A 27,521-nucleotide genomic window follows, 5' to 3' on the forward strand; every position below is an offset into this window, starting at 1 on the left:
AAACCAGGAAAACAGTTTAATGTAGAAAAAAATTATACATGGTACATTTAATGAATATCCTTGCATTGACAATCCTATTTTCATGAGGAGAATCAAGATAATGGGAGTACAATCTTATAGCATTTCTAATAAAACTAGAATTTGTTAGTGTTACATAGCAATAATAATAACAAAGGTCAAGGTAAAAGCAATAACATACAGTGGGTTGTTTAAATAAAAAAACATGGGCACAACCAAAAACATCTTCAGACAAAACTTCTGCAGAAAAATGTCTAAAACGATCAGAGAAACCCGGAGTTTCTATCACATAGACCATTTTGGTGGGGACGGGGAGTGGAAATGGTCACGTGTCCCTGTCAAGTCTGTTTGACTCCAGTTTAAATCCTCGATCCGAAGGAGGTCTAGAGTTCTGTGGCTGGACCCCATTCAATATCGTCCGTCTCCTCCTCATCCTCAGAGCTATCGCTGCCTCGGATCTGTGTGCGTCTGATCTGCACTGCTTGGTGATGTGCCAGCCTATCAGAGACCAGGAGAGAGAGAGAGAGAGAGAGAGAGAGAGTGAGGAGGCGGTCGATGTCTTAATATCTCTTTCCAGTCCGACTACACTCTGAAACCAATGGACAGCAACAGGACACTTACACAATGAACTGAGGGGAAGGCTTCCTTTCCTGTGCTTCTGCCTGCGGCTCTGCCAAACGAGCCTGGAAGAGGACAAGACCCATTTTAGACAATAAACAGCTCTGTTAAGTAGGGCATTTATGACTACTGCATTTTAATAGTCAGTGACAACTCCCAAAAACGGAAAAAGTAGTCGACTAGTCACGGGAGATAAATATTTATTTCACACAATAAAGATGGTCAATTCTGGACCAAATTAACCAGTAAACCCTCAGCAACTTGTCTGAGCTCCAGATAGCGACTGTTTGACCACAGTAACAACATAGACGGGAGTCTTTCCCTCTCTAAATACCTTCAATTCTGTTTATTTAACATGGCATAACATAGAAAATGACTTAAAACAAATCTATGTTGAATTTATTATCTATATTGTTTATTTCTAAAAACCAGATGAACAATTAGTAGAATATGATGCACAGTGTTGACTAGAGGTTTCAATAAAGCCTTAGTGTTAAGTTACACAGAACACTACAAAAGCATAAGTTTGAGTTTAAAACAATTAGCAAAAGGTCAGTGAGTGGCCTAAAATAAAAGGAGAAATGTTATTTACCTGCTGTAGTTTCTCTTCAATGGCAGATAGGGTGACAGGTGGGGGGCTCTCAGGCTGCAACTCAGCAGCTGGAGGCTCAGAAACATAGTTGTTCAGCCTGGGGGGGTCTGGGGCTATAAAGTCCGGGGGTCCGTCCGATGGGGTGGTGGGGGCAACTGGATCGGTGGCACTGAAATCTGAGTCCGAGTAGCTCCGATGACCAGGGGGAAGGTCGTCGTCGTCCTCCCCCTCCTCGGCGCTGTGTGGCGGGCTGTAACTCATGCGGCGGGACGACTGTGGCTCTGGAACGTGCATCAAGGGTGGGATTTCTCTGAGCGCGTAGGATTCTGACTCGGACTCGGGGTCCATGGCAGGGCTGCGGTGCCCAGAGGCAGGCTCAGAGGATCGGGCCAGAGCGGATCCAGCCGCTCTGGAGCCCCGCTGGTTCCTGGCGGATTCCTGGCTGGGGAAAGCCTCGTCCAGGTCCTCGTTGTCGGTGTAGGCCTCTCCGTCAGTGAAGGCCTCTCCATCAGTGTCCTCCAGGTCACTGGCAGCGCTGAGGTAGTCGGAGTGAGTTCGGTCCAACGCATCCAGGTCCTGCTCCCCACCACTCTCCAACTGACATAAAGACACAGGCTTTTAGTTATTAAAGTTTTAGTTATTACCTTTAAGTAAAGTATGTCATTGAGTAGCAAAATGTGCAACTGAGGTCACAGGTTAAAAACTTTCTGGCATCACCTTTTATTTACACATGTTTAGTTCATGAAATGATTCAACTATTATGTACATAATAATATGAACTAATTACAAATTTCCCAATAGCTAAACAATTACCAATTTTACTAAACGAATTTCAGTGATTTTCAAGTGTTTGAATTGAAAGTTTACATTGGCCTTTATGGGATAAAGGTTTATGACCCTTGGAATCATGAAGTTGAAATTAAACTTTTTGGACATATCCAATTTTTCACAAGGTTGTAGCAATATGCCAACTTATGTAAGAGCACAGGAATTGAGTATGCAGTGTTTACTCTGTGTGTGTGTGTGTGTGTGTGTGTGTGTGTGTGTGTGTGTGTGTGTGTGTGTGTGTGTGTGTGTGTGTGTGTGTGTGTGTGTGTGTGTGTGTGTGTGCGTGCGTGTGTGCATGCGTGCATGTGTGTGAGTGAGAGAGAGACGGATGGAGCTGTGTGTCTTACCGTGACCTCGGACACCCAGACAGGTTTGGCTTGTTGGTGGCGGATCTTGTCCTTTAGCATCTCATACCAAACGTTGGAGCTGGGCTGCAGGTCAATGCGCGCTGGGAGGAAGGGCCGGAGGAAAAACATTAAAACAGTGCAAAACCAACTACATGCTGGTGGTGGTTACTTCATTGAAATGTCTACAATGACTTGAAATCTCAGCAGTGAGTGAGACTACACTGAAAATGTGTACCCATCTTTCTGGGATAAATGGATATATAAAGATAGAAAGAAACCACAGACAAACATATATGGTATTTTTCAAATACTCGTGATGGCAAATCAATTCTGTCTACTCAAATGTAGCATGTGGCAGGGACAGTGTTTGTGCGTGTTATTACCTGAGAACAGGTGGCTGCAGTGTTTCCTCATCTTGAGGGCCTGGGCGTAAAGGCGTCTGGAGCTCTTGTTGGAATTGGGACTGTACCTCTGCCTCATAGCCTTGACATCTTTGCGGCTGTGAGGGTCCAGGAACAGCACCATTGGGTGGTACTGGATGTAGTTCAGCCTTTCCACTGCAGTGGGAGTGATGTCCAGCAGGGGGTGCTTGTCCTGAGGACAGAGACAAGAAACACAAAAGGAGTCAGGTCAGGTGTGAAGGCAAAGCAAAACAAAAAAACAAAACAAAACATGGAAAGAGAATTCATCTGGTTCACTGGTGTTTGAATGACCATAGCATAGCTGTTTCACCTTTGTGACTCTTACTGCTCACCTTCTCTGCTATTTTCCTCACTGTGTCCAGTTTAATAACTGTGGAGCCACTGTCTCCTGCTCCACTGCGGGGTACCATGTCTGCCATAACACAATGAGAAGAAGAGGAAATTGTTCCACATAAAAAGAAAGGAGGAGAATAAGTGACAAAGATGGGCAAACATGTCACTGTTGTCTGGTGAAGATCTCATCAAATGACATGCTCCTCTTTGGGTTGAGTTTAGACTCAAATACATGACAGCTAAAAACAAGTTCCTAAAAAGTCTACATTTATAAGAGGTAAGGTTTTCACTCGACAGTGACAACACGCTACATTCATCACTTAACACAAAATACATTACTAAGGAGGACTCTCTTTTGATATAAAGTATCAACCAACCTGCCACTTCATATTCGTCAGGCATCTCCCTGGCCAGCTTCTCCATGGCAATATCATTAAGAGGACCCAGAATGACGATGGGCCGCTTGAAATTGGCTGGGGACACACAAGTTTCAACAAAACCGGTTCAACTAGTTATCAATACACATGGGCTTGTGAGAGCATGTTCATTATAAAACAATGGAGCACTGCCTTTTGACATGACACTAGATCACACACATCTAAGGTGTGTTCAACAGCAGACAAACAAATGAAAACAACAATGCCAACCTTCTCTGAGCAGGACTTTCTCATAGGCTGGGAATTTGCCCTGGATGGTGAGCTGCAGAAGGTCGTCGCGAGTCCGGCGGACGTTCTTTTTGTTCCCTCTGAGTCCCCGTAGTTTCCAGAACTCGGCTCTTGGTCCTGACACCTGCTGCCTCTCTCCACTGGACCTCTGTGCCTGCTCCATGGTGGCCAGATTTTCTGCCCTAAAGAGGAAAATGATAATCCGGGTCAATGCAGGTGAAGCACAGGAAAATAAATCTTGTAATACATGAATATATGAAGTGTTTAATTTCAAAATTAGATATCCACCATCACATAATGGTTTAGCATTTAAGATAGGAGCCATCCTAAGATGTTAAAATAATTTATGTTTTCAAATATAGATTCCCTTCATAACTACAACAACAACAATAATAATAATAGGTTAAACTGTAAATTTGAATAGTGGGAAACTGCATTTTACTCATTCCACACATCTATTTCAGTATTATAACATTCTAAAATTAAATGAAACAAATCAATAATTCCTTCTCCATCTCCCCTGACCTGGTCTGGTTGGGGATGGTGCCTTTGTCCAGCTCGTGCAGGTCGTTCCCCATGCGGATAGCCAGCCAGTTGCCTAGCTTGCCGCGGTGCATGGTGTCCACCACCCTGAAAACCTCTCCTCTGGTGAAGCTCAGCCCAATGTGGCCTTCTGCCTCGTGGTCAAAGTGGGTCCGGATGTAGAAGTTGTCTCCTAGGTTTGACTTGAGGATCTTCTTGTAAACTGAAGAGAGCGGAAAGAGAAATGGCGAAAAAGAATGTGGTGAAGTCGTGGGGAAAGTTGAGATTTATAAATTTAATGTCACCTATAGACAGTATCTTCACTAGATAGCTAGATAGCAGACTGAAATGAAGTTATCCTATGATCTTACGGTCCATCTTGTTCTGTGTGCGGATTTCCACCTGTTCTCCTTTCTTGATGTTGAGGAGGAAGTTGGCGGCCTCTTCTCGCGTGAAATGGCCAAAGTCTAGTTTATTTACCTGAACAAAATAAGACACAAGCGTGTTAATAAATAAGTAAAGTAGGAAATAACTGCAGTTTGATCATAGGATTGAAAATAATATTTACCCTCAATTCTTGAGCTAAAGGACAGTAACATTATCTCACCTGCATGATCTGGTCTCCCTCTTTCATGCCCTGTTCATAGGCAGGACTGTTGGGCTGAACCCCGCCTACAAAGATCCCAACATCATTGCCCCCAACCAGCCTCAGGCCCACGCTGCCCTCCTTCACAAACCTCACTGTGTGCAGGTCTGAGCTGTACCTGAGCAAGTCAGAGAGAGAGAGGTGGGAAAGAGAGGGAAAAGAGAGGGGAACATTGAAGTTTTGGCACTGTTGCCACCAATTAACCTGCTCAAAGAAATACTGTAACTGCATACATTTGTATTCATATCAATAACCATTTGCAAAAGAGCTTTAAGTTTCAAGTTCAAGTTTAATGATTTATATAGCACCGCCACCTTTCATACAAAGTATGCAACTCAAAGTGCTTTACAAAAGGAGAAACAAAGGCACACAACGCCTTATTTAAAATCAAAAAATAAAATAGGACAGAACATGATGACAATAAATGAATCATAAAATGTATCATAAAAATAATAATAAAAGTATATATATGTATAAAATAAATAAAAAAGAGCTAGGGACAGATTAAAAACATGACAGCACACTCATAAACATGAGTCAAAGTTAAAAGTGGCAGTGGAAGAGCTGATTAACAGTCAAAGGCGACTGAGAACAACAGGGTCTTAAGTTTATTCTTGAAGGCAAGTAATGTCGGGGCATACCTGAGGTCTTTAGGAAGTTTATTCCAGCTAGTGGGGGCATAGTGGCCAAACGCGGCTTTTCCGTGTTTGGAGTTGATCCTAGGAACATCTAATAGGCTGGACCCTGCAGACCTGAGAGGTCTAGACGGCTCGTAGCGTGGGAGCAAGTCGGCGATGTAACTTGGACCAAGGCCATTTAGCGATTTATATACTAACAACAATATCTTAAAATCTATTCTATAGGATACTGGAAGCCAGTGTAAGGACCTAAGAGCTGGAGTGATGTGATCAGCTTTCCTAGTCCTGGTTAAAACTCTAGCCGCAGCATTTTGGATGAACTGGAGTTGTCCAAGTTCTTTTTTAGTGAGGCCGGAGAAAATGCTATTGCAATAGTCCAACCTACTAGAGATAAAGGCATGGATTAATTTTTCTAAATCTTGTCTGGACATGTAGCCCCTAATTCTTGCTATATTTTTTAAATGATAGAAGGCTGATTTCCTAATAGACTTAATGTGGGAGTTAAAGGTCAGGTCGGAATCGATAATAACACCAAGATTCCTGACTTGGTCCTTGGGCTTCAAGGATCGCGACTCGAGGAGCGCGGCAATTCTGAGCCTCTGCTTTTCTGGTCCGAAAACGATCACCTCCGTTTTGTCTCCATTCAACTGCAGGAAGTTTTGATTCATCCAGACATTTATTTGGTCAATGCACCGGCAGAGCGAGTCTATTGGAGAGTAGTCAGCTGAAGAGAGAGCAATATACAATTGCGTGTCGTCAGCATAGCTGTGATAGGCCACATTGTTTTTCTGCATAATTTACTCAGGACTTTTTATTCAGGACTTTACTCACCCTAGATTAGGTGTAGGGTAGGAGTCTGGAGGCAGGGAGTAGATTGGCTCTTCTGCTGCCTTGGCTGAAAGAGACAGCACACTGTTGAGTGTCTTCCTCCTATAGATGCCTTGTACTGTAGCTGATGTCACATGGGTTCCAGTCACGGAATGTCAGCCATCTTCGGTCCCGAATTCAAAACACAACTTTATTACCTGCTTTAGGCTATGGGAGGACAGTTCAAACTAGGGATGTTCATCAATTATCGGAAATCGATAATCGATCGTTAAGGATTGGAATCGATCCTGTGGCATTTGGATCGATTTTTTAATTACCGGTATTTAAAAAAAAAAAAAAAAAAAAAATTTTTTTTTGGACTAGGTTTGGGTGGAATTCGTTCCTCCTCGCCCCACTCCATTGCACAGCCGACTAACGTGAGGTGGAGCTTCATATAGTCTCTAGTTTTCTGGCTGGGCACGGGCCTTTGTGCCAACAAAACTGTTTTAAACATGAGAAATTCAAACCGGCATGCGCCGGGGACAGCAGTGTTGGAGAGGAGACACATTGAAATAAAGAGTTCATTGAGGAGAACACGTTGTCTTTCGTATTTTCTGCCATAGGCATTCATTTTGTTAAAAAAAAAAAAAAAAAAAAAAAAAAAAAAAAAAATTGAAAATATTGAAAAAAAATTTAAGTATTAATAAAATCGATAATCGATAATTGATCGTTAATTCTCACCGATTATCGATTTTGGAAAATTTTCAAAATGAACATCCCTAGTTCAAACCATGCCCTCTTTGAACTCTACTCTACTCTTCTCTCTCTTTGAACTACTCTTACATACTTTGTATTATAAACTCCATTCAAACTTCTTTTTTAAGATTTTTTTTTTTGGTTTGGGGGGGATGCAAGTGTATGTTTTGTGATGTGTTCTCTTGCACTATGTTTAAGGAAAATAAAAAACTATTAATCTAAAAATTTACTTTTGGGGGGGGGGGGGGGCATTTTTGCCTTTATTTTAGATAGGACAGTAGGCAGACAGGAAAGGTGGGGCGAGAGAGAGGGGATGACATGCGGCCAAGGACCTTGGGTCGGATTCAAACCCGCGTCGGCCGCGCCAAAGACCGAGCCTCCGTCGTACGTGTGCTACCAGGTGAGCACACTCCATTCCAACTTTAAATGGGTCACCACTTACAGTCATTTATCACTTTAATTCAGCTGTTTGGTATCTTCTGTACTTGTTCAGAAATCACAGTATAAACTGGCTTAGTGTGTTTTGAATTTGGGACCCAAGATGACAAGATGGAACCCATGTGACATCATGCTGCAAGGCATCTACTGTATTATAGCAGGGAAGACAGAAAGGGCTACAGTACCGAGACAAAGCTGGTACTTACAGTAGGCTGGTGGGTTGCTCTTCACTGAAATCCCAGACTTAAGTGTGCCAGTTCCATTAGTAGGACGAGAAATACTGCAAGGGGGCAGAAACAGACTCACTAAAGAGGGACAAACTAGTGGTGTATTGTCTTTGGTTGAAGATCTGACATGGCATCACTTTGTCTTACCCGTGGTTGCTCTCCCGCTCCGAGCTCCCAGACCTCCTTAGGTGTGAAAGCTGGTCTTTCTCTGACTCTGAGGAATCTGAATAAGGTCAAGGTACAAGCAGAGACACAGTGGTCAGGACTTACTGTATACAGTTCCTCTGCTCTATACTTTGTGATGAGCATAACAAACTTCATCCAGAGGAAGGGGGGATGAGAGAGTGAGAGACACATAGAGGAAGGGGGGTGAGAGAGTGAGACAGACAGTTATATTGACCTTCAGGAGGGGGGATGAGAGAGTGAGAGACAGATAGAGGAAGGGGGGTGAGAGAGTGAGAGACAGACAGACCTTCGGGAGGGTGGATGAAAGAGTGAGAGACAGATAGAGGAAGGGGTGAGAGAGTGAGAGACAGACAGACAGGTATACTGACCTTCAGGAGGGTGGATGAAAGAGTGACAGATAGAGGAAGGGGGGGTGAGAGAGTGAGAGACAGACAGACAGGTATACTGACACCTTCAGGAGGGTGGATGAAAGAGTGAGAGACAGATAGAGGAAGGGGGGATAAGAGAGTGAGAGACAGACAGGTATACTGACACCTTCAGGAGGGTGGATGAAAGAGTGAGAGACAGATAGAGGAAGGGGGTGAGAGAGTGAGAGACAGACAGGTATACTGACACCTTCAGGAGGGTGGATGAAAGAGTGAGAGACAGATAGAGGAAGGGGGGTGAGAGAGTGAGAGACAGACAGGTATACTGACCCCTTCAGGAGGGTGGATGAGAGAGTGAGAGACAGATAGAGGAAGGGGGGATAAGAGAGTGAGAGACAGACAGGTATACTGACACCTTCAGGAGGGTGGATGAAAGAGTGAGAGACAGATAGAGGAAGGGGGGTGAGAGAGTGAGAGACAGACAGGTATACTGACCCCTTCAGGAGGGTGGATGAGAGAGTGAGAGACAGATAGAGGAAGGGGGGTGAGAGACAGACAGACAGGTATACTGACCTTCAGGAGGGTGGATGAAAGAGTGAGAGACAGATAGAGGAAGGGGGGTGAGAGTGAGAGACAGATAGAGGAAGGGGGGTGAGAGTGAGAGACAGATAGAGGAAGGGGGGTGAGAGTGAGAGACAGATAGAGGAAGGGGTGAGAGAGTGAGAGACAGACAGGTATACTGACACCTTCAGGAGGGTGGATGAGAGAGTGAGAGACAGATAGAGGAAGGGGGGTGAGAGTGAGAGACAGATAGAGGAAGGGGGGTGAGAGTGAGAGACAGATAGAGGAAGGGGTGAGAGAGTGAGAGACAGACAGGTATACTGACACCTTCAGGAGGGTGGATGAGAGAGTGAGAGACAGATAGAGGAAGGGGGGTGAGAGAGTGAGAGACAGATAGAGGAAGGGGGGTGAGAGAGTGAGAGACAGATAGAGGAAGGGGTGAGAGAGTGAGAGACAGACAGGTATACTGACCTTCAGGAGGTGGTCTAGAAACCGGTGGTGGGGTCCGACGAGGCGGCTCCTGTTTCACGGGGACAGAAGACGAGCCCATCTCAGAAAGGACTCTGAGAGAACATAATTAAAGAACCGTGTTATTGAATATGATTAGTTTTCATCAGATATATTATGACAATGGAGGAAAACATATGAACAAAGTATTGGTGAACTGAAATAGGAGTTCGGGACGTTACACCAGATGGCTCGTTTTAAAAATATTTTTTCACATCAGTAATGGAAGTGAAACATGATGTTATGCAATACCTGCAGGAAGTATTGTCATGTGCGTCAGTGTGTACAGAGTCTTTTACAGTGAGCCAACATGCATGTGTCTTAAGCAGATGAACCAGTCTGACACCCTGTGTGGACATCTCTTCTCACATCTCTACTCTGAAGCAGTGACCCAAAAACTTCACTCCCTTCTCTAATTTTCCTCTGTGTGCACGAATAACTGTATTTTACACCATGTACTACCACAACAAAAATGTTGGTCAACTGTTGGCAACCCCCCCCCGTCCCCCGTCCTCAACACAGTGTGTATTTACTACAACTACTATTCGCCTTATGATCCAACGCGGGGGTCAGCCAATTACTTCCTATTGTGTTGACACTTCCTGTGACAGCACAGTACTTATATTGTGTTCATTGTGTTATCAGCCTCTATAATCATCTGCCACTCAATGTGAAATTGCAGCCAGTGAGTCAGACTAGGTTTGACCAGGTAAAACAGACAGCGTCTTGAACAGGAAGTTATAACACACACAACTGGGTCAAGTGGGCGGGGCCACATAAGGTGAATAGAACAACTGTAGCTGTCTGGAAGTGGTTTTTAGTACAACAATGAAAGGAGGGCTACCGATAATCCATCAACCATATTAGGACAAATAATGTGTTATTACAATATCCTATCAAACCAGCTTCGTTCTGTCTGTTTGACTCACCTGTATCGGTTCTTAGCCTTGTTGGAGTTGCCACTGTCCGTCGAGTTCCTGCGAGGGACAGATGCGTAGCTCGCCTCGGACCCCGATTCTGAGCGAGCTGTGGATATCAGTAAACGAAGGCGCTCATTCCAAAGCAATTCATTCCGTACTTCAACACTTCATTTTGGATGGATTACCTGACATTCATTCATCAGTATTTCACAGAGTGCAGATGACTGTCTTCATAAACACATTTGGAAGATATGTTAAGATGACCGATAATGTGCTTTACTTTCATACCAGAAGTCATTTTGCAATTTATTGCCTTTCTAAAATGGTGGCTGTTTCATTTAACTCTTTGAATATTCAAATGCAAACGAGAAGACACTGAATGCAAACAAGAACACTCCCTCGCACACCTGCACATATACTCACTAACGTTCAACACACACACACACACACACACACACACACACACACACACACACACACACACACACACACACACACACACACACACACACACACACACACACACACACACACACACACACACACACACACACACCTTTCTGTGGTGGATTGCTGGCGGTGACACTGGGGGCGCTCCAACGCGGCGGCTCCACCTGGGGCGGCTGGGATAACTCGGGGAGGACTCTGGAAGAGAAGAGAAGAGAGGAAGGCGGGAGTGAGGGAGGAGGAAGACAACACAATCTGAGTTACGTTTGGAGAGGGGCGGGCCGTGGCTACAATGATGATTATTGATGAGAGGATGAGACTGTAATATTTAATATTCACCTTAGTGTCTCTGGGGGTAGTTCTCCCTTTGATGGTTAACTGCTTTGTGACCGATTACAAAATCAATTACCGTAGTGTTATTTGTCTTGCTTGGCCTTGCTTCGTCATGCTTATTATGCGTTATGAATTTCATCCATTAATCAGGTGTTGTGTAAAACATGCTGATTTGCAAGAGCTGATCAGTGAATAGGGGATTTTTTATTGATTGGGGTATTTTTTTAATCAGCGATAAAAGTGTCCTCTGTCTCATCAACACTTAGCCACATACAGTAGAGGGACTTGTTCAGTGTTAAGTCACTTTTATTTAATTGATAAACACAACTTCAACAGAAATACAAATTGTATCACGGGGTACACAGTCAAAAACACAAATAAAATTAAATTAAACAACAACAATTCTACAGACACAAAATCAGTAAATCAATAAAAATCACAGCACAGAGGGAAGTAATTAAAAGTAGTTATGGTAAACGGTATCTCATGATTAGCTAATGTATACACTGTTAAGGGAAGAGGCGTGCACGCTCGGCTCAGTGTCCCAGTCCGGGTGTTGGGTTCAGGAGAGGGGAGGGTGGGAGGTTGGGGTGGGGCGGACCTTCATCTATACCTGTATCTACTGCGAGAGTCCTGACTGTAGGGGGTGCCCTGCCTCTCGGTAGGGGCCGAGCTGCCGTCCGACTCCGACTCAGAGTCTAGGGAGAAAGAGAGAAGAAGAGTTACAACACATGGTATCTTTAAAGGTGCAGTAAGGAGTAAAATGCAGCATTGTTATTACAGTATTTTAAAAATATTTTTTGTGATACAACACCTCCTCACTAGGTGGATCTCTGCTCTAATTAGCTTGCTGACGTGTCTCCTTTGTGAAAATGTGACTTAACTATTTATGAATGTGACTTAATTATTTATGTCCATTAAAGGCCACCGTAAGCTGTGCCAGACACCTGCTGACAATGTGTTGATGCAATTCCCTGGTCAGACACTACTTAATGCCACTTTAAACTTGCTACGGGTAGAATTTTAACATCAATAAATCATTAGCACATTCATTTTAAAACATTAGTCATGACCATAAACAAACAAGACCATCACCACGAGGAGTGGAGCCTCTGGCGGCCTCTATACTGCATTTGACTGTGTGTGTCATCGGGTGGATTCCACAGGAAATGGGCAGCATCCTTTTGACATGATTTATGAGAAATGTGGTCTTAGTTTTGAGAAACACTAACACCAACTGGTCTGAGATGAGGCTCCAAATCATCTCCACCGTGGTCTCATTAGTTAATGGGTATTATACAAAGTATCACAATTAACTTATTTGTCCTTTACTGTAGTGCTCTGACCTTAACTTTGACTGGTAATGCTGAAAACATGCTACAACGTCAAAGCCCTCGCCCTGCACCGAGGGCTACGCCGCGGCTGGCGAGCCTGCCGGCGCAGCTGCCGTGCAGCTCCCCGAAAATGTGAGTCGACGCAGCTGACGTGAACAGCGCAAGTATAATATAATGTAGATGGGGAGATAACAGGAGAGAGTGAAACTATGACCAAGTATATACACTATATTCTCTCCTTGGGCTAACTTCTAGTGATTGAAATCCTAATGAAATCACACAATTTACTCATTTTGCTGGGGACTCCCCTGTGACCCTCCAATAGTCGACGCTGATGTTGTAACATGTTTCCAGCTTAATGCTGAGCTGTTGTAAGCCCAGTTCAGTGAGACTTCAGCAAATACACTATGGTTAAACAAATACTGTCAAAGGGGATTCAGGCAAAATCTTGGGTGTGTACGGCCACAGGGAGGTTACACTGCTGTGTGTGTGTGTGTGTGTGTGTGTGTGTGTGTGTGTGTGTGTGTGTGTGTGTGTGTGTGTGTGTGTGTGTGTGTACACTGACCTGGGGGAGGGGCCCTGATAGGAGAGTTGACTCTCCGCGGGGGCTCCTGGCGAACAGGGATAGGGGAGGCTCTCATCCCTGGGATGGGCAGGTCAGGGAGAACTCTGGGTGGAGGGGAGGGAACACAGGGGACATGTGAGTTTGTGCGATAGAAGATAGAGAGGTTACAAGGAAAGGGGAGGTTGATGCTGAGGAATGCTGGATAGCTGAAACATCATTGTAATGGCTAATGTCCACCAGCTCCGGAAGAGATGCGGTACGGCTGCGAACAGAGTAGACCCACACTAATGTAATCTGTCAGATGCATGCAGGATCCGATAAAAATAAAACAGGTGTGTATTTTTTCCGTACTGCATGTATTGCCCATCTATTAACATGGGCGAGAGTCCGCTCCGGCACGGAGCCGCAACGCATCTGGTGTACATTGGGTTTAACTGAATGGATTCTGTTATCTAAATTTGACATCTTTATTTTTTTCGTGGTTGTTTTATCTTTCAGGTGAGATGTTTATAAGCCCCTTCTCTTTAATCTCACCTGCACACATTATTGATTACATCTCTATCATTACAATCAGTTTGTTTTAGACATGCAGCTTCTACGTTTTACCATCATGCAAATAAACCCTGAATTTCAACACAACACATTTCCTTTTTTAGTGCTGGCTTTTTCCTCTAGCTTCATTTGGGTATCAGCAAAAAAAAGAAGAAAGATAATATGGAGAGAGGCAGTGGAAAGAATGGATCTGAGTTGATGTGAGGGTTTAGCTGAATCAACATGTGCATCCCTGGTCCTTACTTGTATCTGGAGTCGGGGCGGGGGGGGCTTTCTCTCCTTGGGGGAGGGGAAGCACTGCGGTCTGAGTCTGAGTCCGACACCGGCTTGCGGGGCCGTGAGGCGGAGGAGGAAGAGCGAGGGGCGGTCCAGCTGTGGACCACAGGGGAGGATCGGGGGTTGGGGAGGGTGGAAAGGTTGGGGAGGGTGGAAAGTCCTGACAGAGTCCTGGAGGAAGAGGAAAAACAAACTTAATTTATTAACAACATATCGCGCTATTTGACATTGTGTGGTAAAAAAACAAAAAATCTGATTTGAGGTTAGATGGTAAATTTGAGAGTATATTGTTCTGGTTTTAGTTTCTTATAGGCTACATGGGATTGACACTAAAACTAAGCTAAAAGCTGTAGAAATACACAAAATACAATGCAGGTGTATTGTGTAGCTTTTTTTGGTCATCTACTGGGGTTGCTGGCTAAAATGAAAACTGTTGCAAGTAATCAGGATTATTTATCTTAATTTTTAGATGAACAATATTTTCTTGAACTTTTGGCACCTTAATCAGACAATTTACATATGCGCCCATCATCAAATGAAATTAAATCTTTAGTTATTTCCAATAATCTACGATCATTTATTGTGGAAACTAAAATAGCGAAATATGATTATATGCAATTCATCATAGAGCTTGTTGAACTCTTCCATTTTTGTCCGAACCACTGTAGGATTCACATTACTGACCCGTATTTATTGGAGTGGTCCCTCGTGTCAGGACTGGGTCGGTCTTTCCTGGCAGGAGGAGGGGAGGCACTGCGGTCTGACTCGGACTCAGATGGGGCTGGAGAAACAATAATCGACAGTAACAAACATGAATTGCGTTCTTTTACTGTACATATTGCCCCATTGGGTATTTTTGCCCACATTTGTGCTGCCTCGCTTCAGCTGACTGCCTCTCTTTTTGGATTTCATTCACCATGTGACTTGCAGCAGCTAGAGAAAAACAAACAAGCTCTGCTAACACAGTAGGCGACAGAGCTCAACTTACACAGTCATGTCTCAAGACGCTCTGAAAATAGAGCTCTGCAATATCAGTGTTGTTCCTGCCGATGGGGTGTCTATGTTCATATTTCTAAGCTTCTGGGGGCGCCCCTGATTTGGTAATTTGAGAAACCCCATAACCCCTGAAATATGTGTAATTCAATCGCTATTTGTTTGAGTATATGATGAATGAACTGTGTGTGGTTGTGGTAGGAGAGAGCTATTCTCTGCAGGGCTGACCTCTGCGAGAGGGGTAGGTCTTGGCAGGAGGCCGGGTCAAGGTGGAGCGCACAGGGGATGGGTCACGGGACTTGGCTGGAGGAGGTGGTTCAGCTCTGGTTCTGGGTTAAAAAGACAAAAAAAGAGAAGAGAATCATCTTTTGGTACTCCTATTCTTACAAGTTATATTGTCCTTTATATGATGAGCTGAGAGGTGAGTTTTACAGCTAAATTATTTGTATTGCCATTTTGGGGGGTGTTCGAGAATTATGATTGTCATGATATATGTTTGAGAAAAGGTAGGTTCTATGTGGCACACTTTATCTGTAAAGCCTGGGCAAAACAGCAGTGATCTTTGTTTGTGTGTAGTTTGTGTGAGTTTGTTTCTATAATACACACATATTGCAACATGATTTATAGGTTTTCTTGGGCACCTAGAGTACATAAAAATCTAAATCAAATCAAAACATTATGTGACAACATCAGGTAGCTACAAGAAGATATGTTACAGTATGAAGCATTAACATGTCAATGGTGAGATACAGCAAGTGTGTCTTTCAGTAATCCTATTCTCAGAAGCTTAAGGCATACAGATACAGACTGCAGTGACAGTATTGGAAAACTGTTTAGCCTCTTAAGATGCTTTTATTGCTTGTTAGTTTTACTATTGGGATACCCATGCATTCCAGTGTACCTCTGCCATCTGGGTAATAATACAACTTGAAAGAAATGTGACCGGGCTAGACAAGGTATTCATTAGCATGTGGTGAAGTAGGCGGCGGCGCTGTGTGTACCTGCGTGACCGTTTCTCTCTGGTCTGGGGACGGGACATTCTGGGAGCTGGGATGTCTGCGTCAAGGTCTGAAATGTCTGACGGGAGAAAGACAGGGAATATGAGCAATGAGATCGGACATTTAGTGACTGACTGCATTTGAATATCTCAATGTATCCTCCACTACCCTGCCTCTGCAATCCTCCCTTCTGCACTGATTTACTCTTCCATTCCCTCTCTCACATGCTCTAGTTCAGAGCATCTCTCTCTCAACTTTCTTCCCTCAAAGCTCCTCCTCACACTCTGTCCCTCTAACCCTCACGCACACCATCTCTCCACCCGACCCTCCCTTCCTCTTCCTCTCTCTCACCCTCCAGCTCGGAGCTGCTGTTGTGGCGGCGGTCGTCCGCGCTGTTGGGCGCGCTGTCCTCCACCTCTGGGATGCTGACCAGGAACTTGCGGTCGTCCCTGAGGATCATCATGGTCAGTTTGCCTCGGCTCTTCTCCACCAGGTGCTTCGTCTCCAGCAGGGACAGGTTCTCCGTCGTCATGCCGTTGATCTGGACAAATCGATCCAAATTAAATTAATACAACTGCATTGCATGTAATCAGAATCACTTTTATTGCCACAATATGCAAGACTACATATGAGGAATTTGTCTTAGTCATCAGCACAAATAGAGTACCGCAGGAATGAGTCATAAAAACCCGGAAGTTGACACTTCCTGGATTCCCTCGTCTCAAAGTCAATGTTGTTGTTTTTTATGGAGATTTTGGTTAGATGCTTGAAATAACATGTGAGGTTAACAAGAGTTTATGAAACTGCAATATTTGAGTGCATCAGCAAGATAATCTTCACAAATGAACACCACTTTTATGATTTTTGAAGTATTTTCTGAAAATCACATTTTTAAAAGTGATGTTTGTGGAGATTATCTTGCTGAACACAAAGATTGCAGTTTTATCTAACCAAAATCCACATACGAAAAATCCCACTGACTACCAGACGAGGGAAACAGCACAATGCTAACTTCCGGGTTGGCCTACAAAAAGATGTCATCCCTGTGGTACTCCATAACTACCTTGAGTTGCTTATTGACATGCCAGTGGAGAATTACATTGTAGATGATGAACACTGAAATGATCCAGGCCTTTGGCTTTACACCTGCACCCTGGCCTGACAAAATATCAGGATAGAAAAGATACATTGTACAGATTAATCTGCAGAGTCTTTAGTCTCACCTTGAGAATGAGATCTCCCTCCTGGAGTGTGCCTTCTTTAGCAGCCAGGCCCGTTTCTGTCATGTGCTTAATAAAGATCTGACTGCCCAGCTTCAAACCGTACTCTGGAGAAAAAGGACGACAAAAGAAACCGGTAAGAATGGTAGAAAAGTCTCCTTCCCCTTGAGTACTTTTGGACCACACCTTGGCACCTGCATTGATAAGGTATGTGCAAGTTCCAAGGCAGTAAGGCTAGAGAGCTAACTTGGCTGTATTAGATCCTTACCGTCTGTGAGCTTCTTCTTAACTAGAGTGGCTCTGATGGGTTTGTCTGCAGCCTGCTGCTGTGGCAGCCTCTTGTAGCCCGTGGACATGAGAGGCAGTGTGTGGCCGTGCCCGTTGCGGTCGGGCGTGGAGCTGCGGGCGCGATACCGGGTGGCTTCTCGACCCTTGTCGCTGCCGTCAGAGTAGCGGCGTTGTCGTCGGCTGGGAGGGTCCTGCTCTAGGAGGTTGGAGTGGGAGGCGGCCCGCGACGGCCTGGTCGTCGCTGGGATCTGGATCTTACGAGGACGTTTCACTGTCTGGAGAGGGAGGGAGCGAAGGCATGAGAGAGAGAAAACGAGAGAATGCGGGAATCAGCAAAGTACAGAGGACTTTGTAACACTTGGGAACAGTCTAGGAAAGACACAGGGTACAGTTGAGTTCACTAATCTAAACTACAAAAGGCAGACAAGACAATGGAGGAGAAGTATTAAAGTTGAGCTGAACCCAAAAATGACTTTTCTTTTCTTTTAGTTCAAATACCTGGGTATGCAGTGCACTTATTTACCGTAATAATGTATGCAAAAAAAATCACAACAATCTAATTTCTTTCGTTTTTCACACTTTTTCACATCAAAAGTTCATTTTTCAAAATTTCATTGATAACAGTAATGTACAGTTTGCTGACGTCACCTAGTACTATCAAATTTCTACCCCATTTCAACCAATCATATCATGACATGTAGCTGTCAATCAAATCTTCATTTCAGGATAATTTTCTCTTCCAAATGAATGTGTATGTGTTTTCAGTCTGAAACGGACTCATATGCACGTGACGAACGGGTTCAGTTCGACTTTAAGGTATTGTGCTTAGTGCTTGGCCCATACTCACTATGTTGGCAGTCTTGCCACATGACTTGAGGTTCTGAATGGTGAAGGTGGAGTAGACGTTGTCCATGGACACTCCATTGACCATGACAATTTGATCTTTGGTGCTGCAGGGGCAGAGGAACATTACTATCAGTAAAGAAACATGTGACTGTATTTGCCTCTAGTATTATTTTAGCTCTCAGGTAAATTCACATTATGCAAGACAAGTAGGCAGTGATCATTTGTTTTGTATGCAAACAGGCTTAAAGCTCCTACAGTGCGCCACAACAAACCGCCAGTCAAGTGCAATGGTAATTAACTCACAAAAGCCGCCCTATGGCCGGTCCGTTTGGCAGCACGTCGGACACCACTATAGCTGTGTCCCCAGAATCCGGGTGAGGCTTGTCCCTGCCGCCCGAGATGGCAAAGCCGAAGCCCACCTTGGAATCCTGGGTGAGAGGAAGGGAGAGGGAGAGGGGTGGGAGGTGATCAGAGAGAGTCAGATACAGGCTGGCTGACCGAGGACGTAAGTGAGCAAAACATAACACACAACACAGAAATGAACCTAAAAAAAGAAGAGTGCTGGAAAGTGAGCAGGTTAAAGCAGTGGTTCTCAACATGGGGTCCAGGGACCACCAGGACCACCTGAGCGGGTTCTACTGGGTCCCCAGCAAACTAATGCAATTATTGACCTTCAGCATTATTTAATTTACAAGTAGTTCATCATAGTTAGATCATAGTTTCTCCATTATCTCTCTAAAATACATATGGCCATGGAATTCTGGACAAACTCATATCTAGTAGTGATTAAGATATTCTCAGATTTCTCAGGGTTGAGAGACACAACCTCATCATATGGGGGTCCGTGCCCCTAACGCGTGTACTAAATGAGGGGTCCTTGATATGAAAAAGGTTTTGAGAATGACCACTGGGTCACAGAGAATCACAGGGTATGCGCCTGTGTGGGAGATGAAGAGATAGTGGCCCGCATTCCATCAGCCTTCGGTGCGACTTGGGCAGTGAGCAGCTCGCTGGTGCTGTGCTGCCGTGCGCAGCAGGGTGTGTCGCTCTGAATTCCTCCTGGAGTCTCTGTTCTGCGAAAGCGATAGGTCTGAAGCACGGTCCAGCTCAACCACCCCCCCCCCCAAAGTGTTTGACAATACCCTCGGAGACAATACAAGTGCCTCTGTGTGCCATACATGGCAGCTCGACTTTCACCTCTGGCATTGAAGCATATCATAAAACAAGAATAAAAGGTACAAACGACTACTTACTTTGTTCAGCGTTATCGTATGCTGCTCCCATATCGTTAACTCCTCCATGCCTGGTTTCTGGAAAAAAGCAACACGGCTTCCATGAGACTTTGGAAAACAACTGCAACAACTGAAGGCACAGAAATACTTTACTTTGTCAATATTGAATGATTATATCAACAAAGACAATGTACTGGAAACGCACTGACAACATCATAAGCCTAATATACTGTATAAAAGCCAGGCCCTTACAGTGACAACAGCCTGAGCAGGAACAGTGTGTGTTTGTGTGTGACTGACTGACTGAACCAACCCTCTCCCAGCATGCTCTCACCTGTCTCATTCCTGCCTGACAGGTATGGGGGAGGGGCTACTGTCGTGTCTGTGTGTGTGTGTGTGTGTGTGTGTGTGTGTGTGTGTGTGTGTGTGTGTGTGTGTGTGTGTGTGTGTGTGTCTGTGTGTGTGTGCTTATGTCCCTGTGGTACTGACGACATATGACACCTCGGGCGTACCCCTAGAAACACAATGTGTAGAGTCAAATACAGTATATATTCCTCCTCCAGTGACACAGAGACAATGTGTCTCTTCTACACAATTGTATCTCTAATAGTTGTCGTTCTGTAAACAGTCTATTCACTTGGCCTTGGAAGTTGGTCAATTGGAAGAGCATTTAGATAGTCAAGTGTCAGCTAGCACTGCAGTGCTCTTGTTATTCAGAGTATCTAAGCATTTTCCCAGTCAATACGTTATATATTTATTTTCAAGCAGAAGCATTGGGAGCAAACTTCTAATTAAACACTAGGCCACCTCGCCGCGCCGACATAGCAACATACCATACATGACTGCCATTTTTCTGCACATTTCCAAAGCACACAGCATGCAGGCGGTCAGGCCCTACATTTCATCATGTCAGGAGAGGAAGAGGCCTGCTTGGTCATACCAGAGCAATCTAGTTAGAGAGTGGCGTCAGCGGAGGTCCAAAATGTGTGACTCAGTAGCCAATGAATAGCCAGGAAGGGGGCTTGAATGCATCAAATAAAGCTGATAAAATACAATTTGATTCTTTAAACGTCTGACCCTTTCAAAGTACATCACAGAAGGTCCATTTTGCTGCAACTCGACAGCGCTGCTTAATCCAGGACCTTAACTTCCGGGAACTTTTGTGAGGTAAACAACTGGTCCATTGGAGTGAATGAAGATGTCGCAACTCTTTTCTTATACGACTCTGGGTCACACTAATCGACAGGAACGGGTAAAGCCAGCTAGTCTACTCGGAAACACAGAGATGCACTGTTGTAGTCCTGTGTTGATACAGCCAATGGTTTATTAACATACCAAAGGGGAGGAGCCAGTAACATCGTGTCAACAATATTGACACACATTTACATTGGCAGGGACAGTAGGTAAAAATCCATCAATGCTGAACAATTCTCTAAATTGCTGTTGTTGCACTCAAAAACATAATCACTTACATTTCTAGTTAAGTTAGATTGATTTCTTGACCTTGCAAAAATACACATATAGGATTTGGATTGACTATCTCTCTTAGTTTCATAGTTATGGCTTAAAAAAAAAAGTCAGCGGTGGAAACCCCACATCTGGATCACCACAAAGATTTAACCAATTGAGGAGCCAGTAGCCATTTTGTGACTAAAGGTAGGAAGTACCAGTGCCTGTGGGGGTGGGGCTTTGTAAATGTTGTGGTTGCACCTGTGTTACCTCCTGCCTTTTAGACACAAAATGGCTGAGGTGAAAAAGGCTAATTGTTCCTTGGCGCAAGGCCTATCTGTTCACAAGTGTCATTTTTGAGATATCCTGCTGACAGACAGACTAGCAGGGGAAACCTAACTTCCTTTAAGCAGAAGTACAGGAGTAATGTGTGACCTGTGAACAGTAGGCCGTTTGTTTGACTAGTGTTAATGATCAACCAGAACACAGCAGGGAAAAACATACAGACAAGGACACAGAGCTGTCCCCTCAAATGAGAGCTGGCTGTGGATTGGCCAAGTGCACGCCAAGCTATTATTTGCATACCGACATCAATACCTGATGTTATTTGATATTGTAGTGTTTATTTGTAGCTTGGGGGTGCATAAAGCAGTGTGAGCAATACAATCTAACCTTGACCTAAGGAGAATACGGGTTCAAATGCATTTAACTGTCTGTCTCACAAGTCACAAGTGAGTGTGGACAGCCCATGAGGGGATAACCTCACTACAAATGTGAGTCAGCGTGTGTTTTGTGCTGAAAATGCAAGTCAATGAAAGGTCAAGTAGTCCAGCAGTAGATCAGTGAAGAGCTCTTGAATCTTAAGAATAGAAGATCACTAACTAGCTCGTCCAGATCAGTGGTCCAGATGAGACAAGTCCAATAAAAATCAATAGGCCAAAATGAGCAGAAGTCAGGACTGAATGAAATGACTGTGAGAGCAAACAGCAAACACAATCGTTAAACTTTACAGCTGTCTGACAAACAGCAAGGCATGATCTGCCAGTACACTGGTCAGTGGATCAATATTTATACTGGTTGGTCAAACGATTAGTACTAATGATCTAATTCTAATCAGTTCAACTTTTAAGAAGTTTTAAAAGTGAGCACTGATTATGCAGCCTACATAACATCTATCCACCTTTGGAGGAAAAGGAAGAAAGATAGACACATGGAAATAGCGGTGATGCTATCAGCCTTCATTCTAGGGACTTTCCTGAACATATTTGCTGTTTCTAACAACAAGCCAGGCTGCTGAAATGACAAGCAGAACAGCACATGGCATGTGTGCATCTCAGTCACAAATATGACATGAAACAAAGTCAATTGTATAAATAAAACTCAGTTCACTCAGTCAAATGGTAAGAAAGGTAGGTAGGCTAACTCGCTAAATGACAGGCTAACAAAGTTACTGCCTGTGAGGATGATGGAAGCCTGGTTGAAACCCACAGGCTTCAGGCCTTTCTGAAACTACTGTACCTTTAGGTTTTCACCCTGTCATTTCTAAGGAACCTGTAGCTGGGGCTAGTATATATATGCTTAGTAATAATAAAGTCATCTCACTTTCACATCCTTATTTTGGGGTACTTTCCAGCAGGTTGTACAGTAGTAGTAGTAGTTAGTAGACTATAAAATGCTTTGTATTCCTCACTTCCTACTTACCACTTGTTCTTTGAACCTCACCTCCATCTCCCACTGGGATGTCTAAGCTCAGCAGCACACCTGTGGCTTGCTGCACTCAACAAACAGCCCGCTCTTTATATCCCATATGGCAACAGCAAAAGCAACAAATCACAGATCACACACTTTCCCAAATCCAATGCCTTCCTCTTTGGATCTGCTCAGTGTCGATGGTGGTGGCCGTGGTCCAGTAGAAACCTGATCCTCCTACCGAATTAATATCTAATGTGTCTGGCTTTGCTGTTTCCGTGTCAATGGGGAGAGAAGAAAAGAAAAAAAACGCCTAACAGAAACCCCACCTGGAGTGCTCCTCCCCCACCCAGCCTTTGCCCACTCTCTCAGCCACTCTCTATTGCCCTTTATGGCCCGGGATTTAAGGTGGAACCTGCACAAAAAAGCCCATTCAGCCATATGGGAAAGCTGAGGCATCTTAAATGTGATCGGTATAGATAGGTATTCAGATAGGTATTCAGTGCTGCATAAAGTCAGGGTAGTGAATGAGGGCTATTGTGGGTAAGTTCAAACATGACTTTGGAAACACTGTGCTGATTTCACACAAGGATAGGCTCATTCATTAACTGCCTTAGTGCTGAAACAATCAGTGGCTAATAGACTAATCATTTTAGTCATTTAACAAGTAAGTATAATACCAAGTACCGTACTAACATTTGCTTTCTTTTCTCCACTTTTAAGACGTCACTTTGGACTCTCCTACTTGTGATGGGCATTTGTTATTATTTTTGACATTTTATAGACTATATGATTAATCGAAGAGGGGGATTACTCGATATTAATGAAAGTAATTGTTAGTTGTAGCCCTAATTGTCATTAAACAGTAGGTGATGTTAGTACCACTTTTACCACAGTCAACTATACGCAGTATAAAACAGCCACTACCACAAGCAATCTGATCTGCAGCACTCCAAGAGAATGAAGCTACACACAACCAATGTTCTGGGAACATACCCCCTGCCCAACCTAGACATCTATAACAGTAAGAGATGGAAGCAAATCGAGACGATCCTTTGTGTTGTAGTATCCATCCACTTACAGGCACCACCAGGAGTGGCGGCGGAGGCTCCGGGGGCATCGCCCCAAAGTGCTTCATCAGCTTCATTCGCTGTGTCAGATTCATGATGACAACAACAGTGATGTGGTCTCCTCTGGTTAACGCAGATGCTGACCAACTGAGCCACCCCTGGTCTGCCCGACACTCATAGAGGCAAACTCCAGAGTTGAGCCAAGTCAGTAAATGCCCTTGTAGTCTAGTCTACATCTCTGTCACACACACGTCACCGATACATAGACATCCAGGGAAGACAGTCCACAGGAGGGAGGCCGCAAAAAAGAAAAATGTAAAAAACAAAACAAAACAAAAGTTAAAACCTAAAAATATATAAACCCATCACCGAAAAATCTGTCACAAACTCCACCAGTTAGGTCATGGATCCATCAACCCAGCTATTATTGCCTTTCTGATGGGATCATAAAGTCAAACGGGTCCACTCACTCCCACTGTGTGGATGTGTGTGTCTATGTTAGGTTCGCTTGTGGTCTTTCCCACAAGGCAACAGCAGGTCCCCAAAGCCGCCGGCTGGGTTTCGTTCCGCTTGGTGCTATGGTTACGCAGAGGGGAATGAGAGCGCCGGCCCGTTAATAATTGACGGGGGTGTTTGCTGCTATAGGTCTGCTTGCCCCGAGTAAAGTTTCCTGGGTTCCTTTACAGACTCCAAGCTGTGCTAATATGAGATCAAGAGGAGGAAACGAGAGGGACTTCTGATTGTATCTCTCCTACGTGGTAAACATGTATGCGTGGCCCAAAGCGTGGGCGTGCTGCAATCTCTCTCTGCTAGTCTTTGATTATCAGCGCCATCGCCATGCCCCGTCTTCAAGTGTACAGTCTGCTGTACTCTAGAGGAGTGGCAGGTCATGCCGGAGAGATTATTTGTGCACCTGAACAGTAAGTTGGTAACTGATTAGCAACGATCTGCTTCCACAGTACAGTCAGTCAAAAAGAAGTGGTGTGTGTGGAACATGTTGATGCAGGTGTTTACATTCAGGTGGGTGTGGTGGAACAGCTGGCCTTTGGACGGCCAGGCCACTAGTACTGAATTATTAATCAGTCTGAGGGAAACAGAGCAGAACCAAACCACCTGATGATGATGATGATGAAGAAGAAGAAGAAGAAGAAGAAGAAGAAGAAGAAGAAGAAGAAGAAGAAGAAGAAGAAGAAGAAGAAGAAGAAGAAGAAGAAGAAGAAGAAGACTGTTACTAAAGCAAACACTCAGTAGCAGCTGGGGCAGTGAAGCTAAGGAGCTCAGTAGGTAAACAGTCACACTTGTGCAGTCTGGAGTCTGTTCAGAAAGAGCTCAGAAGTGATTCTGCCGTTGGCCTTCCAGTGTGCAAACAACTACCGTTACCAATTCTCCACGGTCTCTTGAGCACCTTGTTCCCACCACAAGCAAGCTAAGAGGTCAACTCAACTCAACTCATAGCTAATGTTTCACCAAGACAACAGAGGCCTACTTTCAGTGTGTGCCACATTACCGGAATTCTTCATAGTGCATGACGCAAACAAGCTATTCTAGTCAATGTAAATGGCTAACATGTTATGTAAGTGACTGTATCACAAAAGGAATGTGCTCTTGAGGCTTCAGCATATACATCCATGGTTTATCAGGAATAGCAAAACTTGCGTGTGTAAATATAGGGAGCTTTGGAGGACAAATACTTCAGTGGTTTTAAAGCCCACACAGAGTGGCTGTTAATTACACAGGCCAGAGCCTTTTACCTTCCGCTCAGCCAGTGGTTTTAATGTACTCATGGCATGTACCGTCAACATTGTTGAAGTATCTGGCAAACACCCACTTTACAACTAGGCTACTCTGACTCCCATCATGATCCTGTTGCCAAACAACATGCTCTTCAGGGGGATTGTGCAGAGGATGGCTCCTGACAGTACTGATCAATAAAACTTCATTTGGTTTGGGATATCATTTCAAAATCCCCAGGCACTGTAGGTCAGCTAGGCAAGATCAGGAAATCGAATCTTGAAACAAATCTAAAAGGCTCTTCACACAATGACAAGCCAGTAATCTTGATAACTCGGGTCATCATGAATCAAAAAGGATCTCTGCAAATAACACAGCAGGGAGAACGCAGCTGTTCGGGAATGCAGAGAGACGAAACTGTTGTGAAACAGCGTGGCAGGCAGGCAGGCAGAAACCTGCAAGTGTGGCAGAACCAGTAAGGTGAGGCAAAGGAAAGTGGGGCTTGTGGCATCTGACATACAGTGTCCCCAATACACGCACGACACACACAACACGCGCGCACATACATGCACGCACGCACGCACGCACGCACGCACACACACACACACACACACACACACACACACACACACACACACACACACACACACACACACACACACACACACACACACACACACACACACACAATACCCCCATTTTTTTTCAACAAAAGACCCATTCCACATAGATACAATTAACCCGCTATGTCGTTGGTTTAACGTTAGCTTATGCCATGGATGGAATCAGTTGTAACCTACAGTTCAAGGCGTGTAAGCTAGCTAACGTAGTGTTTTTAAGTTTGATTGATTAAATGCACAACTGTATCCACTTCAAACAAAGACGTTTAACGTTAGTTTGCAATCACTTTTGCAGACGGTTTCACTCAAATAGTTCACTACAACTTTCACTTCGAAAGCCTACCTGTAAACTTCTCTGTTCCTGGCTGTGAACTTCTTCTTTTAAACCTAGCTGAATACTTCCAGGGAATTCGCCCAAATTCAAATTAAACTTCACAGATACTTAAATCCTCTTGTAAACTTAAAGTTAGTCAGCTTTGACTAGTTACACACTAGCTGCTTGGAGCTAAACTTCTCCAAAATCTTCACGTAGACAGATGAGGAGCAGGTGAGGAGAGGCGTGGCGTGGACGGGGAGGGGGCGTCCTCCAGGTAGTTTCAGAACGTCATCACGCAAGCACTCCCAGGAAGTGAGTCAGAGGGAGACCTCGCCCAGGTTGTTTATTTTTACAGTCCATTCTCAGCCAATGCTGAATAATAGGCTATTGGGAATTTTCACAACTTGGTAGGCCTACCACCCAAGGTGGCCAAACAAAACCAAACTCAATGGATTTTGTGTCCTCAATATGTTCTAAATGGGGGGTGAAAATCACCTGAATATGATCCTATCAAAACACACACTACGTGAATATGGTTAAAAATAATAATAATCATACAAATAGATAGATATTTAGGACACAAAATCCATTGAGATTGGTTTTGTTGCAATTAGTGAGAGAGGTTGACCCCAATTTTGTGGTAAAATGCCTGTATTACTAATGGAAATGCATGGAGCGCTCTCTACCACTTCAGATTCACAGACACAGACAAGTGTATTGCACCCTCCTCTGGGAACAACATGAAATTACACCTCTAGTGGCAATATTTTTCATAGGGTAACACCAGTCACCTGCTCTGCTGGTCTGTCTCATCTAATCTGTGATGTTGCAAATACTGTTAAGATTAGGCTATATATATATATATATGGACACACACACATATCCTGTATATATATATATATATATATATATATATATATATATATATATATATATATATATATATATATATATATATATATATATATATATATATATATATATATATATAAGCTATCTTGACTTGCAAATATCCAATAGCTTATGCTATGGATTTTTTCTTTGTTTGTCTTTCATCATAAGATAAGGAATTCAGATCAAATGTATCTACAACATGCCAATTGGTTATGAGCAGCTGTGTCAATTGTGCTAAAACCTTAAGAAAACGAATATTTACAATTACCAAT

The 27,521-nt window shown here is 43.9% G+C and overlaps 1 protein-coding gene across 3 annotated transcripts; it reads right to left on the bottom strand.

Annotated features, from left to right (window-relative positions):
- tjp3 (tight junction protein 3) lies at window positions 1-26,538 on the bottom strand. Of its 3 annotated transcripts, none has more exons than XM_083647851.1 (30): window positions 26,383-26,538; window positions 19,502-19,558; window positions 18,552-18,676; window positions 18,250-18,352; window positions 17,383-17,677; window positions 17,118-17,221; window positions 16,246-16,435; window positions 15,898-15,973; window positions 15,125-15,225; window positions 14,588-14,684; window positions 13,871-14,074; window positions 13,076-13,179; window positions 11,790-11,874; window positions 10,953-11,041; window positions 10,406-10,502; window positions 9,441-9,532; window positions 8,005-8,080; window positions 7,837-7,910; window positions 6,461-6,524; window positions 4,953-5,109; window positions 4,717-4,825; window positions 4,349-4,568; window positions 3,806-4,005; window positions 3,536-3,631; window positions 3,158-3,237; window positions 2,787-2,997; window positions 2,404-2,504; window positions 1,229-1,825; window positions 640-701; window positions 1-516 (listed from the first exon to the last, which is right to left on the bottom strand). In XM_083647851.1, the coding sequence occupies exons 2-30, from the start codon at window positions 19,547-19,549 to the stop codon at window positions 402-404; spliced, it is 3,972 nt and encodes a 1,323-aa protein (XP_083503977.1). In that variant the 5' UTR covers window positions 19,550-19,558; window positions 26,383-26,538; the 3' UTR covers window positions 1-401. The 3 variants fall into 3 exon arrangements, with proteins under 3 accessions (XP_083503977.1, XP_083503976.1, XP_083503978.1); XM_083647850.1 differs by lacking the exon at window positions 26,383-26,538 and adding an exon at window positions 20,314-20,358; XM_083647852.1 differs by lacking the exon at window positions 26,383-26,538 and adding an exon at window positions 19,733-19,802.
- Window positions 26,539-27,521: the final 983 nt, after the last annotated feature.

This window comes from Poromitra crassiceps, assembly GCF_964638095.1.
Source record: "Poromitra crassiceps genome assembly, chromosome: 12".
NCBI classification, from domain to species: domain Eukaryota; kingdom Metazoa; phylum Chordata; class Actinopteri; order Beryciformes; family Melamphaidae; genus Poromitra; species Poromitra crassiceps.